Genomic DNA, 19,250 nt, shown 5'->3' with positions numbered 1-19,250 from the left:
GAAACTGCCTCATCAGTTATCTGAACTTTTCAAATACAAGGTCAGTGCTGTATTAATTCAGTGCCCCCACGGCCATTTAAAAAATAATTTATCCCAATGTGCCAGATGCCAGCATGAATTCATTCTTTGGTCAGAATAACTGAGCATAAAATGTTGATCATGTCTACTGTCACCAGTTTGGCATAGGAATTATTTGTTCTGTTATTACCCAGTAGCTTTACCATATATTTTCACTTTACTGCTTGTATTCCTGTATATGATTAGGCATTCACTGGTGCAAACTGTGCACTCTAAAGGCCTTAGGGGCCGTATTCAATGAATTGTTCCCTAAAAAAATAACTTTACAGCACGTAACAGTTAAAAAAGTATTAAAAGAGGCACAAAAAGTATTATCTAACTTATTTTGAGTATGTTCTTGCTGCTTGTTAATCTGCTAGGAATAGGGGCAGTTCTAGCTAAAATGGGGCCCTGGGGCAAAAGTACCTTGGGGATTCCCCCGATGCCCCCCTTCCAACCAATTCACCCCCAGGGCCCTTGAGACGGCTGCCAGGCCCAATCCAATCCCTCCCTACTGGCTTACCATTCAGTGTTCTAGTACATTGAATTACTCACACATGTCTATCTCTTGTAGTACCTGTAGAGTGGCGGCTCCTGTTCAAACTCCCCCCTCCCCTCTCTCCTCTACATAGAACAAAAACAAAATTCTTGGCAGATAGCTGAACAGTCTCTGTATAGAGATCATTTTTACCATCACCCAAGAAGATTGAGTTTCTCTACATAGCTTTAAAAAGAGCAAGGTAATAAGCCTATTGCTAAAGCCACATGCATCCATAGGGAACATCTGCATCATCCAGCGATGTTGTGCTTGAGCCTCAGCTTTTCTATGTGCCTAGGCACAAAAGAGCAAGTCACTTAAGGAACCATGAGAGGAACCATGAGAGGAACCATGAGAGGCTCGAGGCTGCAGCTAGAACAGAGATTGTACGTGTTTTTATTTAGACAGGCTCTACAGTGGCTGGATAGTGTACTGGTTAAGGGCTCTGCCTCTGCCACAGAAGACCAGGGTTTGAACCTCGGCTCTTCCTGTTCAGTAAGCCAGCACCTATTCAGTAAGGAGACCTTGGGCAAGACTCCCTAACATTGCTATCGCCTACAGAGGGCATCTTAATGGCCGCAACTCTGGCGCTTTTAGTCCGCCAGGAGAAAAGTGCAATCTAAAAGTTCTGTGTCTTGTCTGTGTCTATCTCATAGTGCTGTATTCTTTTAAATGGACCAATTATTGATGACAAAGGAGCAGTAAATAAGGAAGCAGTAAGATTTACAGATCACAACCATGTGCTAATACAGGAAGTGATGACAGCAAATCAGAAAGCTCATCAAACTGCTCACATGATTCCCCATGACAGACTTGAGCATCCCTATTAGTATGTATAGACGTTCTTTTGCCAACCACTTTATCAAATACTCCAAGGATATCCTGGTAATAGGCTATACTAAAATGTAACATGTAATGTCAGCTTCAAATCTGTTTTATAAAGAAGTACTTGACTGCAGTGCCCCAGCATGTGAAACCTAGTATTGCAGCTTGACCATGCTGATATAATGATGGTTGTTATATCTCATTAGGTGGACAAAGTTATACAAGCAAATATAAATTGTTATACTTGGAGACTTCAGAAACAGGGTTCCAACTTTCATTTAGCCAAGAAAACTTCAAAGGTTAGGCAAATTTTGCATTATAATGTTGGTACTCTTTGCCTTTCTTTCCGGGACCTCTAATATCTAATATTTGTGTGTGTTTTAACCTTTGCAGCTGACATGGAAGACGATTTATCTCCACAAAACACAAATCATGTGAACTTTGTTCCGCAGCCTGTATCGGCTAGTACTCCGGAAAAGCCTTCATCCCCAGTGCAGCACGCTCTGAGCACTCAAACACCTGTGCGGACACCTCTTCCCAACTTGCATCCAGGACTTGTATCCACTCCCATCAGCCCTCAGTTAGTCAATCAGCAGCTGGTGATGGCTCAGTTATTGAACCAGCAATACGCAGTGAACAGACTTTTAGCCCAGCAGTCCTTAAATCAACAGTACTTGAACCATCCTCCTCCGGTCAGTCGATCAATGAACAAACCTTTGGAGCAACAAGTATCGCCCAACACAGAGGTGTCTTCCGATATCTACCAGTGGGTACGCGATGAACTGAAAAGGGCAGGAATCTCACAGGCAGTATTTGCACGTGTGGCTTTCAACCGAACTCAGGTAAATCTTGTTCAATTCTATTTTGTGAAATGTATTATTATTTTGGGCATTATTTAATTTGCATTTTTTGCACTATTTGGACTAATATTCATGAATTGCACATTTAATTGTAGCCTCACATGTTCAGCTCAAGTGCTTATCTGCTGTTTTCTAGTGAAATTTGTTTATTTTACCTCCATATGTCCTTTAGTAAACCACCCTCTTGTAGGACTTAGACAGCTTCAGAAATGTTTTGAAAATGAAAATTCTATGTTACGAATGTGACAATGTTTTTAATATAGTTTTTTAAAAGGACCCTGTAGTTAATCCAAGTATATGAATCTACTAATTTCTGTTTACTTAAAATGCTGTTTGTCTTTTTTAGCATGTAAAAGTTTTTTCCTCTTCCTGGTCCAACTAGCTGAAAACTGTTGAGAATGGAACATAGTATGGTTGGATCTGCAAGTCTATCCAGGCTCTCACCAATTGCCTACTCCTCTCATGAGAGGAGAGGGGGTGAGGAGAGAATTAAGCCTTGTACACACAGTAGACTGACTCAACTGAGGTGGCCATTTGGGGCTATCTCGGATGAGGATCAAGTATATGTAAAAGTGTTTCACTAGGTTGTTTGAAAAGATTTGGCACACGGAATCAACGACCAAGTACATTGTCCCCCTCTTTATACCATCTGCCAGAAGCAGATGTGCTGCCGTTCCCTTCTGCCTGGCAACAATACATATCACTCAGCTCTAGTCTGTATGAGCTAAGTTGGTGGCCAGAACTTTTCCCGTGGAGACCGAGTACCAATCCTTACAGGTGACAGTTATGGTGCATGTGCACCTTTACCAGAGAGACTGGGTAGAGATGTGAATGTGACAATGATGTAGTTGGATTTCATCAGTTTTCAGCTGGTTAATATATGAAAAGGAACTCTTACAAAGGAAGAAACAGCAATAGCACATTTAGTAAACACTTCCCTCTCAGGAAACTAGTTGATTTATATCCTTGAATACTCTACAGGGTCTCTTTAAATTTAAAGCTGCCTATTATTAAAGGAAAAAAGTTGATACATTCCAATATATGATCACTTTTCTTTAGAGTCAGAAAAAGAGTTTGAGATGCAGGAAATGTCAATTTCAAAATATGCAGAAAGTAAGAAGGTTGCTCCCTTGACACAGAGGCTTCTCCTCTAGTAGCTGATGTTGGTTGGCCGCTGAGATCTGAAGGTCTGCCAGGGGGACGTATTTGTACTGAGGCACACAGACCTGGTGGGGACCAGCAAGGTTCTGGGCCCTGGGGCAATTGCCCCCTTTGCCTTAGTGGTAGCGCCGGCCCTGACACAGATACGGTCTATTTTGCAGCTCTAATTGTCCATTTTAGATTCGTACAGTGCATTAGTAAAACAAAAACATCATGTTTGCTTTAAAAACTATTATTGCTGAGTGGAAACCAAACAATTTTACAGTACCACATGATTTGGATTAGTTCAAGCTAACATGCTGTTGAACAAAAAGTGAGGCAAGGATGTGCTGGAATGATCTTCTATACTGTATTCAGGAAGAATAAAATTACTATCTGTGAAACGGGATCCAACTATCTATAAAATAACCCAAGATATATCCTGTCAACACGAAAATAAAATGTTTATTTTTGTGACTCTACCTGAGCTTGGACTCATACTACCTTTTGTGATTACTGTCCTGTACTCCGTATTTGGAGTTATGTTACAGATTATATCACCCTTAATCCCCCTCTGAGGCAAATCTTAAAGAGAATCTGTATTGTTAAAATCACACAAAAGTAAACATACCAGTGCGTTAGGGGACATCTCCTATTACCCTCTGTCACAATTTCGCCGCTCCCCGCCGCATTAAAAGTAGTCAAAAACAGTTTTAAAAAGTTTGTTTGTAAACAAACAAAATGGCCACCAAAACAGGAAGTAGGTTGATGTACAGTATGTCCACACATAGAAAATACATCCATACACAGTCAGGCTGTATACAGCCTTCCTTTTGAATCGCAAGAGATCATTTGTGTGTTTCTTTCCCCTCACTGAAGAGTTACAAGCTGATTGTTTGTTTACTCTTGCAGTCAGCTCTGCCCGGTTGTCTGTAATTCTGCAGTATGTGACTCATCAGTATGTGAACAGAGGATTTATCCAGCTTGTAAAATATAAGAGAGCAGTGAAAAGCTGGCTAATGTAAATAACACACACACACAGGGGAGTGTGCATAGAGGGGGCATGCATAGCAGATCACACTGAAGAGTTGGCAGCCTTCCAGACACAGGACGACAAGTCCGACAGGGGAAAGATAAGCTGATTTATTACAGAGATGGTGATAGTATAAAGTGCTGCAGTAAGTCAGAGCACATTATAATAGGTTTAGGAACCTGTAGAATGGTAGAAAACACAATGACATTTTTGTTACAGAGTCCCTTTAAAGCCTACCTAAATAAAATTTCAAAAATAAAAGTGAATAAGTAATAATAAATAATAAACATGGTTCGGAGGCTTTCCCCAATCATCCTCAAGCTCACCGCTTTAGTGCTAGGTCCTTTTGACAAGAGCTCATTGAATGTGCTTCTTGTGACTATGCTCCTATCTAGGTATGAGTTTCTCCATACTGGGCATGCACAAGTATGGTTCACACGTGCCCAGTAGAACAAAGCCACTTGTGCAAGGTTTTTCCACTGTGCATGAGCTGCTTCGTTCTACTGAGAGTGCGTGAAATGTATTCACGCTTGATAGGTAAGGTGAAGTATTGACGGGAGCATGAGCACCAAAATAGTGGGCTTGTGGAGGATCTGGGAAGCCTCTGAACCATCCAGAGGTTTCCCATCACTTAGGCAAATATCTAACATTTGATCCTTCTTCACAGATTTGCTTTAAGCTTGTTGGCTTTTTTGCTAGAGAATTGTATTGTTCCTTGACTAACGCATATTGCCAGTTTTGTGGTACAAATGTCAATTATAAATGCAAACCTGTAATGTAAGTGATGTTTCAAAGCAGGAATGTAATCTTTCATCATTTTTAGATGTACGTGTGAAAAATAATGTTGCTGTGTTAATGCTTTATAACCTTTGATTCTATGAATCATTTGTAATTTTATAAATTGATAGAGCCTTCATAATTGTTCTCTATATACACAAGGTATACTTCATAGAGGTGTCTGGTAATTTGATTTCACTGCAAGTCTGCTAGAGTTTCTCCTACATAAAAACAAGAGTCTGTGTGTGCTTCCTGCGGTGGAACACTCACAAAGCTCTTTCACGTTGCTTCCATGGGAACATTTTGTAATCTTGGCAGCAAAGCGGTATTATGTTTTTAACATGATATTGCATTTTGATAATGGGGATAATGTTGTCAGCTGACTGAAGGATGATCTTAGTGTTAGGTTTGCTCCACAGACCTACCTGTAGACACTGCTTGCTGCAATCTTTTGGGGAAGAACATGCAGGCTGAAAATTCTTATTTGGCTGCCATGGTTTTCCCTAAAAAGCTTGGATTGGTAGCGTCTTCTTCCACATCCATACTATAAACAGAGGTTTTCAAATGAGTTGAGTGCTCATAAGATCTCCTGAGCACAGTCATGTTGTAATAGATCTCTTACTTTTCACCTAGCTTGAGTGGTGAAGGAAACCAAAAGTGATGTTCTAGAAGGTGGAGACAGAATATTCATCGATACTCTGGGTGGATGGCCATGAAATTGTGCCTACGTGATCATATACTATACAGTTGTGGGATTCGGCACTGCTTGCAGCAAAGCATCAACAGACTGAAAAATAAGGCAAAAGGAAAATATACAGTTAGGTTATAGGTTAGATTATATGAATCCCTAAAAAAAGTAGTCTAGTGTAGACAATTCCATTTAAAAACCAAACAGAATGGTAAGTGCTCATTTCCAAGCCGAACCTACCTTTTAAAATCAAATTTACACCATCGATTACACCATTCTGTTTGTTTTTTCAATTGTTGTAGGGGGAGGTTTTGTGTTTAATCTCCTTTGTGGTGAGGGCAGTGGTGGGTGGTCCCACAAGTGGTGAGAGCATTTTTGGGGGGCTGCCTATGCTACTCCTATCCCCATTGCAGTGTAACTTGCTGATGGCGGTCCGACACGGTGCGAGCGCTAGGGACCCTGCCTGTTTTGCGCTCACCTGTTTGTATGTTGTAGACACTTAAGCCCCATCTACACAATACGATTCTTTGTGCGATTCGATTATGATTCTATTTACGATCCGATTAAATCCGACATGTCCGATCAGGATTCGATTCCATTCAATTCGATTTGCCATTGTTTTGCAATGGCAAACCGAATTGAATCGAATCCCGGTCGGACATGTTGGATTTCATCGGATCGTAAATAGAATCGTAATCAAATCGCACAAAGAATCGTATCCTGTAGATTTGGCTTTACATTTCAGAACATTGACATGTCTATTGCAAAATCTTACGGCAACCACTTCTTTGACAGCACTGTTCTTTCTATCTTAATTGTATGAGCTAAAAAAATAACAGAAGGCAGCTACTACAACTTTTCCTACTGTTTGTGGCTTTTCCTTGCATTGGGGATGCTGATACTAAACTCTAACTTTTATATCAAGTTCTGCAGATCTCTTAGTAAGATCATGTTGACTGAGTTATTTGCTTGTCTGCTGTTAGCCTATCTGTGTCTCTCCATCATCGATTTATATTTTTACACAGATTGTATTTTCATGTTTTATTTGGCCCATTAACTGAAAATTTGGCTTTGGAAAAGGTACACAGAGGTCTTGTTGTGTTTGAGGTCATTGTGATGTTGAATGTGCCCTACTGAACATTCAGAAGCTTTCGAAAGTATTTCCCCCTTTGTGCAATAATTGGTCACATTAATCAGTAATAAGCTTGTAAATAACATAGAGTGGAATTATCTTGCTTTTTACGCAGTTACTTTAATCATTAACAGTGCTAATACACATTAAATACCACTAATAGTTCAAATGTGGCTTCTAATTAGTGCACAGTAGTCTTCTAGCAATCATTCAGTTAAGTGAAGCAGCTCCACAATCAATGTGGTGAAATTTTGCTGCCTTGAAAAATATCTTATTTATGGATTATTTTTCTCTTTGCAAAGTATGGGCTCATTTTGGTTTTGGAACAGAGCAAAAATAGCACATTTGGAATTGCGAGGCAGTCAGTAGTCACTGAAATAGTCCTGAAAAGACTCTTTCTTGAAACAAAACTTACTAGCACTGGGTTTGAATTTATTTTTATGTTTTTGTTTTTTCCTTTTCGTAGTTGTTTAAATATTTTTTAAGACTGTGTTTCTTATGCTGTATGTACATACATTAATGGTAGTGCGTCTATGGTGTTAATAGTAGTATAGTATATTACTAAATATTTAGTTTACAGAAATGCCACCAGTAGCAAATTCAGACATGTTACAGATGTGAAGATAAATTAGATTACAGTAAACGTTGAAGTAAAATCGTGAAAGACAAAATATTCAAGCAACAAAACATCTATCGAGGTTTACAGATGTACGTCCCTTTCCACAATGTACTGCTCCATGTATAAGGAACTGTAAAATGTGCTACAGCTTTTGGCCAATGGCCATTTAGAAGAATGGGCCAAAATGAGTGCCTGTAATTTTGTCCAGAAAAAAGTAGATTGTGTGAAGTAGTCGACCAGCAGTGAAGATTTTTAATGATTAAAAGTATGTAATGTGAAATTCGTCTCTAACTGCCAACGCTTAGGAATTTTACAAGACAACTGAAGTGAGAAGGATATGGAGACTGCCATATTTATTCCCTTTAGACTAAAACTAGTCCTTGTTAAGAGTACTTATAAAAGGTACAAACCGGAACAAAGAACATCTATCAGGCCCTAGCAAATGTAACTGTGGGTACATGTAAGAATAATGTGCAGGTACTCTGCAGGGGAATGAGGAGATTATTCCTCTATTACACATTCTTCATGCACAATCTGAACAAGGTTTATGGGTGACAGACAACACCTCTGTGTTTAATGTGCACAACATTCTCAGTGCATTCCCTGCAGCTCTGTGGAGAGTGCATATGTAGAGTATAGTACTACTGTGTAACAAAATAAACCTGAGACAGATGAAATTAAAGTTTTATACATACCTGGGGCTTCCTTCAGCCGCCTTCAGGATAATCAGTCCCTCGCTGTCCTCCTCCGCCACCTGGATCTTCTGCTCTGAGTCCAGGTACTTGAGCCAGTCGGGCGTAGTGCGCATGCACACACTCCGCCGCCAGGAGCATACTACACCTGTGCAGCACTATTGCACAGGTGCAGAATGTTCCTGGCTGTGGGAGCGGCACGTGGCTGGACTGCGCTGATTGGCTGAATTACCAGGACTCATAGCAAAAGATCCAGGTGGTGGAGGACAGTGAGGGACTGATTGGTCTGAAGGGGGCTGGAGGAAGCCCCAGGTATGTATAAAACTTTACTTTTCATCGTCTCAGGTACCCTTTAATTTGTAGTCACCAAACCAAATTTTAACAACATATCAAATTATTTGATTTCATGAGCAAAGGGAGTGCATACATTTGCATAAATCAGCATCAATGCAGAATTATTTCCATCTCATTGACCATCTCTATTAGTGACACAGCTCCACATCAGGCTTTATTCTTACAGCATAGATGTTATTTCGTATATATAAGAGATTCCTGTGTACACATCATATATACAGTCACAATCAGATATGTATATCTGTATATCTGACCTTAAAAATACGGGACTGCTTTATTGAAGCAGCACAAGTAACTAATTTTGATTGGTTTATTTCATTTTGTGGACTAAGAACAGCTATTACTGTATATATACTGTATATATACATTATTTTTAATGACTATTATCTGAAAAATAGAACATTTTATCATATTTTATATTTTAATTACAGTTACAAATTCATTAGGAGTCGGTGCATTTTTTCCCGACTCCAACTCCAGGCACCCAAAATTGCCCCGACTCCAACTCCACGACTCAGACTCCACAGCCCTGCTTATACCTGAGAGCTATACTTACACCTGATACCTACACCGGGTGATGGCTGTATATTCACTGTCTTTGTGAATTAAACAGAAAATTGAAAATCTTTACTGCTGGTCGACTACTTCATTGGATTTCAAATCTGGAAGCCACACAGACTAGACCGTGCAGGAAGGATCCATAGCAAGTGAGGTGTGCTTTTCAGGAAGTATATCCTGAAGTGGATTGTGTATATGCCAGTATTTACTACTGCTCAAGGAACGAGCCAATCATCATGATTGGCTCCTCCATTAATCTGAAGTGAATTTTTCTAAATCAGATCAATTTATCGATCAATCAGAAATGATCGATAAACGATAATTCCCTCTGTTATATGGTGATCAGATGTTCTGTCAGAAATCAATGGGAATCTCACTTGCCACATTATGTACATGAGCAGTTGACTGATATATACAAAAACACACAACAACTTGATGAGAACAAAAGTTCAGTTGAAAAACACATTGGGCCTGATTCACAAAGCAGTGCTAAAGGTAGCCATACACTCGTCGATTTGCCATTAGATCGACCAGCTGACAGATCCCTATCTGATCGAATCTGATCAGAGAGGGATCGTATGGCTACCTTTACTGCAAACAGATTGTGAATCGATTTCAGCCTGAAACCGATCACAATCTGTGGAGCCGCCGCTGCCGCCTGTCTAAACCCCCCCCCCCCCCCCCCCCCGCGCGCATACATTACCTGACGCTGGCTCCCGGGCATCTTCTCCGCATCTTCTCCACGCTGCACCCGCTCCATCCCGGCGCTTCCTGTGTCACTCCGTGACCAGGAAGTTCAAATAGAGCGCCCTCTATTTGAACTTCCTGGTCACTGCAGTGACAGGAAGCGCCGGGATGGAGCGGGTGCAGCGCGGAGAAGATGCGGAGAAGACGCCTGGGAGGCAGCGTCAGGTAATGTATACCTGATCGGATCAGCCGCCGCTAGCGACGCGCTCCCTACCCGCGGGCGATCGAGGGTAATTTCCCGCACGGCGCGATCGACGGACCGATCCGATTTCGGGAGGAAATCGGATTGGCGGGTGCGTTTAGCGCGAACGATTGGCAGCAAATTCGATCCCAGGATCGAATCTGCTGTCGAAACGGCCGCGAATCGGGCCAGTGTGTTGCCACCTTAACAGTTAGCACGCTGGTGAAAAGCCCTTTATCACGCCTAAACTCTGTTTAGGCATGATAAGTTTAGGTGTGATAAGTTTTTATGCAAAAAAGGGAGGGAAAGAAAGCCCCTAGTAGCAAGCACCACTTAAAGATACAAAAAAAGTTTATTCAATATTCCACATAATTAAAGGACACAATGAGAAACAGCATACACTAAAATCAAGTAAAAACGGCAAGAAACAACCCACTGCTGCAAGTGAATGTAAATGATAATTATAATATAGATTTTCAAAAATCACATATTATAGACAATAGAATACACCTGATAGCTGGATATACACTATCCTCAACATATATATTAGGATATGCAATAATAACAGCAAAGTGAGCGTCTATTTAGAGCTCACTAATGCTTGAACCCGGGTTCAGTATGGATAAATGTGCAAAATAGCAAATTGCATACAAATTAGAAAGAACAACAAACCCTGATCATAAAAGTGCTAAGTGCTAATAGTAGGTACACAGAACTGCAATATGTAAACCGGAGCAGCCTATAAATAAAGTGCATAAGAGTGAATAGAGTGCAAAAAAGAGAAGATACTTATCCCCAGGGAACATGCATCAGGTGTGGGCAGCAGGGTGAAGTCGGTTCCCCTCAGGAGAGAGGACACTCGCCTTGGCGGTGTCCTCTCTCCTTTCAAAGCGGGGTGACGCCCGCGGAGCTAGCGGGATTGTCCTGAGGGGAACCGACTTCACCCTGCTGCCCACACCTGATGCATGTTCCCTGGGGATAAGTATCTTCTCTTTTTTGCACTCTATTCACTCTTATGCACTTTATTTATAGGCTGCTCCGGTTTACATATTGCAGTTCTGAGTACCTACTATTAGCACTTAGCACTTTTATGATCAGGGTTTGTTGTTCTTTCTCATTTGTATGCAATTTGCTATTTTGCACATTTATCCATACTGAACCCGGGTTCAAGCATTAGTGAGCTCTAAATAGACGCTCACTTTGCTGTTATTATTGCATATCCTAATATATATGTTGAGGATAGTGTATATCCAGCTATCAGGTGTATTCTATTGTCTATAATATGTGATTTTTGAAGATCTATATTATCATTATCATTTACATTCACTTGCAGCAGTGGGTTGTTTCTTGCCGTTTTTACTTGATTTTAGTGTATGCTGTTTCTCATTGTGTCCTTTAATTATGTGGAATATTGAATAAACTTTTTTTGTATCTTTAAGTGGTGCTTGCTACTAGGGGATTTCTTTCCCTCCCTTTTTTGCATATATATATTTTGAGCTCCAGCACACTTAATTCCCACTATTTCATCGCCTCCTATTGCTGGTGTTGCGGACAAACGTTCTGTGATAAGTTTTTAGGCGTGATAAGTTTAAGCACCAACTGGGTTAGCACCGCAGTGCACAGCTGATCAAAAGTTTTGCGCTAGCAAAGTTTGGTGCACTTTGCATAGAGTTTAATGGCGCTGCTTTGCGTGCGGGACTTTGCGCGCGATCTAAACTTATCTAAACTTATCATGCCTAAACTTATCATGCCTAAACTTATCATGCCTAAACTGAGTTTAGGCATGATAAAAATGGTTATCACGCCTAAAGTCTTTAACTGGGTTATCACCGCTTTGTGAATCGAGCCCATTGTATAAATGTGTTCATTGTTTTTGCTTTTCCGACAGATTAGTCACATTTTGTGAAATTGATCCTATTAGTTAATCTCCTGATTACATATTGTCCACAGATTCCATCATGTGTAACCAACCTTTAGGGCCCTTTTCCACTAGCAATCGCTAGCGTTCGCGCTGAACGCTAGCGATTGCGATTCAGAAAAAGAAAAAAATTCCTGGCGATTTCCCGACGTTTGCAATCGCGATTTTGCTATGCTATGCACTGCATAGCAAAATTGCGGCAAAAATCATTCCGCGGCGCGATCGCGATCAAGTAAAAAATGAATCGCGGTAGTGGAAATGACCTACCGCGATTCCTATGTTTAAAAGCAAACCGTAGCGATTTTAAAATCACTAGCGGTTTGCGGTTTTGCGATTAAGCAATCGCAAACGCTGTAGTGGAAAAGGGCCCTTATACCAGTAGCTACTGAGACCTCACAGAGCTTTTCTTTTAGTCCTGTTTAGCAAATAATTTAAATTTAATTTAGTTTTGCCGATTACTTGGGAGGAAAGCTATGGCAAATTTGGACAAGATACTAAAGGATAGAGATGTCACCTTACCAACAAAAATCAGGATAGTTAAAGCTATGGTATTCTCAGTAATAACATATAGAGTAGAAAATTGAATTATAAATAAGGTAATGTGTAGCAAAATAGATGTTTTTTAATTGTAAGTTTGGATAAAGCTACTGAGAGTTCCCTGAACTGCCAGAAGAGCAAACTAGTCAATACTTAAAGAAATGAGGCCAGAGTGTTCACTAGAAGGATTGATACTTATATTAAAACTTAAATACTTTAGACACATAATGAGAAGGCCAGATTCTTTGCAGAAATCCTCCTTGATACTTGAAAAATTGAGGGCAAAAGAAGAAAAGGATAGCAGAAGCTAAGATTGATAGACAGCATATGTGAAGCATGAACATGCCTATGAAACAGCTGAAAGAAGCTGTGATTGATAGACATAATTGGAGTGCTGAAGTACACAAAGAGTCGACTAAACAAATCAGGAGAGGAAGGGCAATTTAAATAAACAAGAACATATGAAGGACACCATTATTGACCCTTTTTGAAATGAAAGTTGCCTAGCTCCCTAGCTTCAGCATTTTTGGTACCTTATTGAGAAAATTAATGAAGTGACGTGCAACCATGCTACCAAATGCTCTTCCATTGCCAGCCAGAGTTTAAAGCAAGCCTAAAAATAAACTTATGTGATAAATAATTGCCTCTGTGGAACTAATCCTAGACAGAACTTTCCTGGAGTCCCATATTCTTATTCTGGGTTTAAGAGCTGAAAATCCTAGTCTGAAGTAATGACCGTGTTTATCATCATACTTACATTCCTGCTTTTCATTCACCTCCCATACAGAGACATGATGACCTACTGAACTTTTAATCTCATTCTTGCAATTTGGAGTATTTACACATCAACACCAAAGCTTTATGGCCTCTTATTAGTTTTATTTATTATTATTATTATCTATTTATATAGCGCCAACATCTTCTGCAATGCTTTACAGAGTATATACTGCTCTGACTGCACAGATAAAGCATTGGTTTATTAACCCTTGCAATAAAAAATACATAAAACATATGCATTTGCAAGTCCTATATTGGATTGGTACTATATGATCCTATGTTTATCTTATCATACCACATGTCACTTCAGGTAATCTTGAAGTGTTCAGTTGATGTATGATAGCTTAGTATAAAATCTGATGCAATATTATTAGGCTTAACTTGTTTTTTGAGACTTTTTCTGTCTGACGTCATGGTTATTTTTGCTTTTTGTTTAATGCTATAGAATATTACAATACTAAACCACCTTTCATCCTCTACAAAGTGAAGCGTCTTCTTTGTAGGGATGTACTTAATGACACGGGCAAGGTTTCTGTCAGAAAGCTGTTAAATGTCTTGTGTAAATGAAATATGAAACACTTACTCTACATAAATAATATGTAGAAAGTTGGAAAGATTAGAAAATGAAAAATATCTTTAACATTTCTCTGTATTTCTGCTATACTTTGCTATGTGTCATTGGGAAATGTCAGCATACTTAAGAACTTTGTAACAAGCTGGATGTTGTACATTAGAGACTGACATAATTAGAAAAATGCTTCTGAAATGAAAATGACGTCAGACATGGATTTTTTTTTCATATGGACTTATGACCCACAATTATATGTACTATAAATATTTAATTTGGATATATCTTTAATATATGTGTTAATTGCAGAACCAAATATCCCGCGGCTAAACGAGGGTCCCTGACCCCCCAACCCCCCGCCGCCCCCCCCCCCCCCTGCAGATTTTGCTGCTCTTCAGGCAGGGCTAATGGCTGCAGCCCTGCCTCTCAGCACTGTCTATCAGCGGCGCATCGCCACCTCTCCCCCGCCCCTCTCAGTGAAGGCAGACTGAGAGGGGCGGGGGAGAGGCGGAGATACGCGCTGACAGACGCGTGTGAGGCAGGGCTGCGGTGTTTAGCCCTGCCTTAATCCGGAAGAGGGGATGCGCTGCTCGGAGGGGATTTCGGGGGGTAAGGGACCCCCGTTTAGCCGCGGGATAGCGGCGTTTTAGCAGGGGCACACATGCCCCTGCTGACTATGAGGTCAGAAGCGAGATTTATTCTCACTTCCGACTCTCTTTGAGAGACAAGAAAATATACTCTGTAAAGCTTCAGAAGATGTCAGCGCTATATGAATACTAAATAATAATAATAAAGTGCAACTTCAGTGCCAGAAAAAAATAGAATAGAACAAAGAATAGAGTAAGTACAGATTTCAATGTGGCTAGGCTAAAAAACAGCTATAGTGTTATCAACTCAGACCCTACCTTCATTACTTTTTAATGAGGGGGCTAGAGAAACGTGCTCTATCCTTATGTCACCTGATATGTGGGGTTTAGGGCCTCTTTTACTAAAGGTGGCCATATACTTTCTAGTAGATCAGGTATATTACAATGATATTGATTGTTTATCTGCATCACATCCTCATCAGGCTAGATTCCGGCAGAAATGTTTAGCAGAAATCTGATCTAATATCACTCAGAGGTCACATGCTAGATTCGTCTTGGCCAAGGTGGCCTATAAAGCCTGCCTCGGGTAAGTATTTGGCATGTGTGTACCGGATCTTTAGCGACGCCCAAGTCACCCCTGAGCAGTGGCGTAGCTAAGGAACTCTGGGCCCCCGATGCAAGTTTTACATGGGGCCCCCCAAGCACTCTATACATAACAATTTATACGGCGCACCAAAACCTGCCAATGGCAACTACAGTGTCAGAGGTGCAAGAAGAGGATGGGTCACAGTTTGTTAATGATTACCACTATTTAAAGTATCTATAGAACTGACTATTATGAGCACAGGACCAATAGAGAGCTAATACTGTAGTTGAGGGAGGGCCCTTTGGGGCCCCTCTGGCCCAAGGGCCCCAATGCGGTCACTACCTCTGCAACCCCTATTGCTACACCCCTGCCCCTGAGCACATTCTCCATTCACTGCACGACATCCCTCCTTCCCCCTCCATAGTAACAGAAGCATCACTAGTATGCAGGCTGGTTATGTGTCTGTAAAGCATTGGCTCCTGAACTAATGCCCAAGGGATCTAACCCAATTTCTGCATGGTGAAAGTTCTGGTATGTGAGTGCTTTAGATCTAGGTGGTTACAGGGATCTGTACAGTTAGGCACCAATAAGAGTGGATAGAGAAAGTCACAAAAAATATGTAAAAACCTTTGCCAAAAAAGAGTTTGTGCCAGAATTAAGGCTTGGTGTAATTGCCTTCTTAAAACAGAAGGAAATTTGCAATAATTCAGTCATAAATGAACATTTGTGGTTACCCACAATGCACTACCACTAAATATGCAAATTATCCCTTTTCGCCCTTGTTAAGCCAAGCAAGCATCCAGAACCGCTGATATATAGCAAGCCTATAGCTTTAAGTTTTACACAGCCATATCAAACCCACATGTAGACAGCCTGTTTGTACTGATGAGGACCAAAAGTCCGAAACAGGCTGTCTACATGTGGGTTTGATATGGCTGTGTAAAACTTAAAGCTATAGGCTTGCTATATATCAGCGGTTCTGGATGCTTGCTTGGCTTAACAAGGGCGAAAAGGGATAATTTACATATTTAGTGGTAGTGCATTGTGGGTAACCACAAATGTTCATTTATGACTGAATTATTGCAAATTTCCTTCTGTTTTAAGAAGGCAATTACACCAAGCTTTGCTTTTTTAGTAAGAGGGCTTTTTGTTCCCTTTTATCCCCCTACACATTTCTAGTAGTTTGGGTCACCCTGAGCTGCTTGGTTACTCTGCCAGAATTATAACGTGCCTATAAAAGAGCCATGATTAAAAATGGGCACAAGATATTGCGGTTGGAAAGACTTGTAATTTTACAGATATTCTATTACCTTCTGCTAGTTACGGTAGAATATCGGTACTGTTGCCAATATTCTACTACGGTATCGCCTACGTCAACCTATTTTCACACTAACCATTCCTGCAAGTATGTCTTAAAGAGACTCCGTAACAAAAATTGCATCCTGTTTTTTATCATCCTACAAGTTCCAAAAGCTATTCTAATGTGTTCTGGCTTACTGCAGCGCGTTCTACTATCACCATCTCTGTAATAAATCAACTTATCTCTCTCTTGTCAGACTTGTCAGCCTGTGTCTGGAAGGCTGCCACGTTCTTCAGTGTTGTGGTTCTGTGATGCATCTCCCCCCTCCAGGCCCCTCTCTGCACACTGCCTGTGTATTATTTAGATTAGGGCAGCTTCTCTCTTCTCTCTTATCTTTTACAAGCTGGATAAATCGTCCTCTGAGCTGGCTGGGCTTTCACATACTGAGGAATTACATACAGGCAGAGCTGTCTGCACTCTGCTGGAAGAAACAGCCTGACACTTCAGTGGAAGATAGCTGCAGGGGGAAAGAAACACACAAATGATCTCTTGAGATTCAAAAGGAAGGTTGTATACAGCCTGCTTGTGTATGAATGTATTTTCTATGTGTGGACATACTGTACATCAACCTACTTCCTGTTTTGGTGGCCATTTTGTTTGTTTATAAACAAACTTTTTAAAACTGTTTTAACCACTTTTAATGCGGCGAGGAGCGGCGAAATTGTGACAGAGGGTAATAGGAGATGTCCCCTAACGCACTGGTATGTTTACTTTTGTGCGATTTTAACAATACAGATTCTCTTTAAGGTGGCCACTAATGATCCAATCTTTTTCATCCAATTTTACCAAATCTATGTAGTATAAGGGTAAATTGAATGAATATATTGGATGGATAATATAGGCAGTTCTCTTATATTACATAGAAATGGTAAGATTGGATGAAAAAGATTGGATCATTAGTGGCCACCATAACACTAATCTACCCCCTACCTACACCTAACTCTATCCATTTTACCTACACCTAATTACAACACTGCCTCTTTAGAGTGGATAAAAATAACCGCTATGCTGTTATTTTATCCACTACTACTCTAGTGCTTAAAATAGCCTCTATGGGGCTCTGCGCTGTTGCTACATTGTATCAGAACTTTCCCATTGCTTTCTTCTCGGCTGTCCCAACGCCCAAATTTACACCTGTAGCCACTAATTCAATAGGCGTTTCTTACGGATGTGATCATGATGAAATTACTGTGTACCAGAATTATACATATGCTTTTATGGCTGTTTTAAGGTTTTAGAAGGTGTCTATATAGGTCCACTATTTTTGCATGGTTCAGCTAAAATAGCTAGAATTTATTTTGCATTGCTGTCAATGTCTGCTACCGGTAATAACCAGAGTTGCCAAACAAGTACTCCTTGTAGGAGCAATGTATCCAATTATCTACTTACATTATAAGTATTCATTGTGACAGGCTACATACCTAGGTGTATTAATGTCATGTATTTTCGACATATTCAATGTCTCATGCGGTGTTTCTTATCATGTAGTGAAATGTCTACACCTCTAGCATTTCCTTTACTATCGAGACAAGAGTGTGAACCTTGTGTGACCTGCATTGTGTTACATTGTGCCAGTGGTCAAGTTGATAGTACAGAATGTCAGATTCTGCTGGTTTATGATTACAACTGTGTGCAGATACTGTATCTAACTACCAATCACTCCAAGGGAAGTATCTGCCCATCTCCACCCCTGAGGAAACCTTTTAGATTTAAGTAACTAAACAATTCCTTGAATATAAAATTGATTGTTGAAGGCTAGTAGAAATAGGTGCAATTTGCTTAAATTATGTTTAGACTTGTTGGATTTTCATTCTATGCATATATATTCTAGAAATGACTACAATACAAAGGATCATTGCCCGTGATGAACAATTACAATTTAAAATATATTTTCTGTTGTGCCAAAATGATTGTAAAATATATCACAATTGTTCATTTAATTGCATTCACTCTGATCGTAAATATTAGAAGGATTTTAAAATTGTCCCATAAAATCGATAGGATATTTGGCCAGCCTTAACTAAGGGAAAGAGAGATGGGCAAATAATTCTTCAATTGTAAGCTTTATTTTAACCGCTTCCTCAGAGGAACTATGCAGAGTGACCTCTGCATAGGGCCTCTCAAGAAGCAGTTAATTGCTGCAAAACAGCTGTCAGGCTGCTGCATGTACCTATCCCAACTGCTTGGAATTGGAGTCCTATGTGCCCTGCTCTCTCCCTCTTTGTTGTGGAATCTCCCTCAATGTGAGAACAGGTATTATTGTACAAGCTTTATAGAGGCACCCTGTCTGGGAAACATCTAGTGCAAGCAGTTTCTGTCTCCCTTGGTATTTAGCCAGCCTTAAAGTGTACCAGAGATGACATGTGACATGATGAAATAGACATGTGTATATAAAGTGGCAAGAATACAGTTTTCCTCCAGTCAGGACCCAGTTTGCTCACTGATAACAAATTACAGCTATAAAACACTTTCCTAAGCAGATACCTGGGCTTTTTACTGAGAGGTAAAGATAAAAAGATCAATAGTTCATGTATTTTCACTCTGGGACTCTTGAGACCCTGCAAGTGAGTGGAGACCATGGAACATTAAATCTGCTATGTAAATGTTTATACATGAAATAAAACCTTGAGATATCTAAAAGAGTCATTTTTAGGAGTAGAAGGACAGGTCCAATTGTTTTTTTCATCTCCGGTTCACTTTAAGGTGGCCATACACT

The 19,250-nt window shown here is 40.3% G+C and overlaps 1 protein-coding gene across 7 annotated transcripts in view; it reads left to right on the top strand.

Annotated features, from left to right (window-relative positions):
- The window catches only part of SATB1 (SATB homeobox 1), a 248,252-nt gene that overhangs the window by 146,233 nt on the left and 82,769 nt on the right, over positions 1-19,250 (top strand). For 6 of the 7 annotated variants that reach the window (XM_068236105.1, XM_068236106.1, XM_068236109.1 and 3 more), the window contains exons 7-8: positions 1,627-1,719; positions 1,814-2,262. In XM_068236105.1, coding sequence (XP_068092206.1) covers positions 1,627-1,719; positions 1,814-2,262 — 542 coding nt within the window. The remainder of the gene's footprint in view (positions 1-1,626; positions 1,720-1,813; positions 2,263-19,250) is intronic. The other variant, XM_068236108.1, reaches the window with a different exon arrangement.

The sequence above is a fragment of the Hyperolius riggenbachi genome, chromosome 5, assembly GCF_040937935.1.
Source record: "Hyperolius riggenbachi isolate aHypRig1 chromosome 5, aHypRig1.pri, whole genome shotgun sequence".
NCBI lineage: Eukaryota > Metazoa > Chordata > Amphibia > Anura > Hyperoliidae > Hyperolius > Hyperolius riggenbachi.
This window is presented reverse-complemented; position numbering and strand designations above follow the sequence as displayed.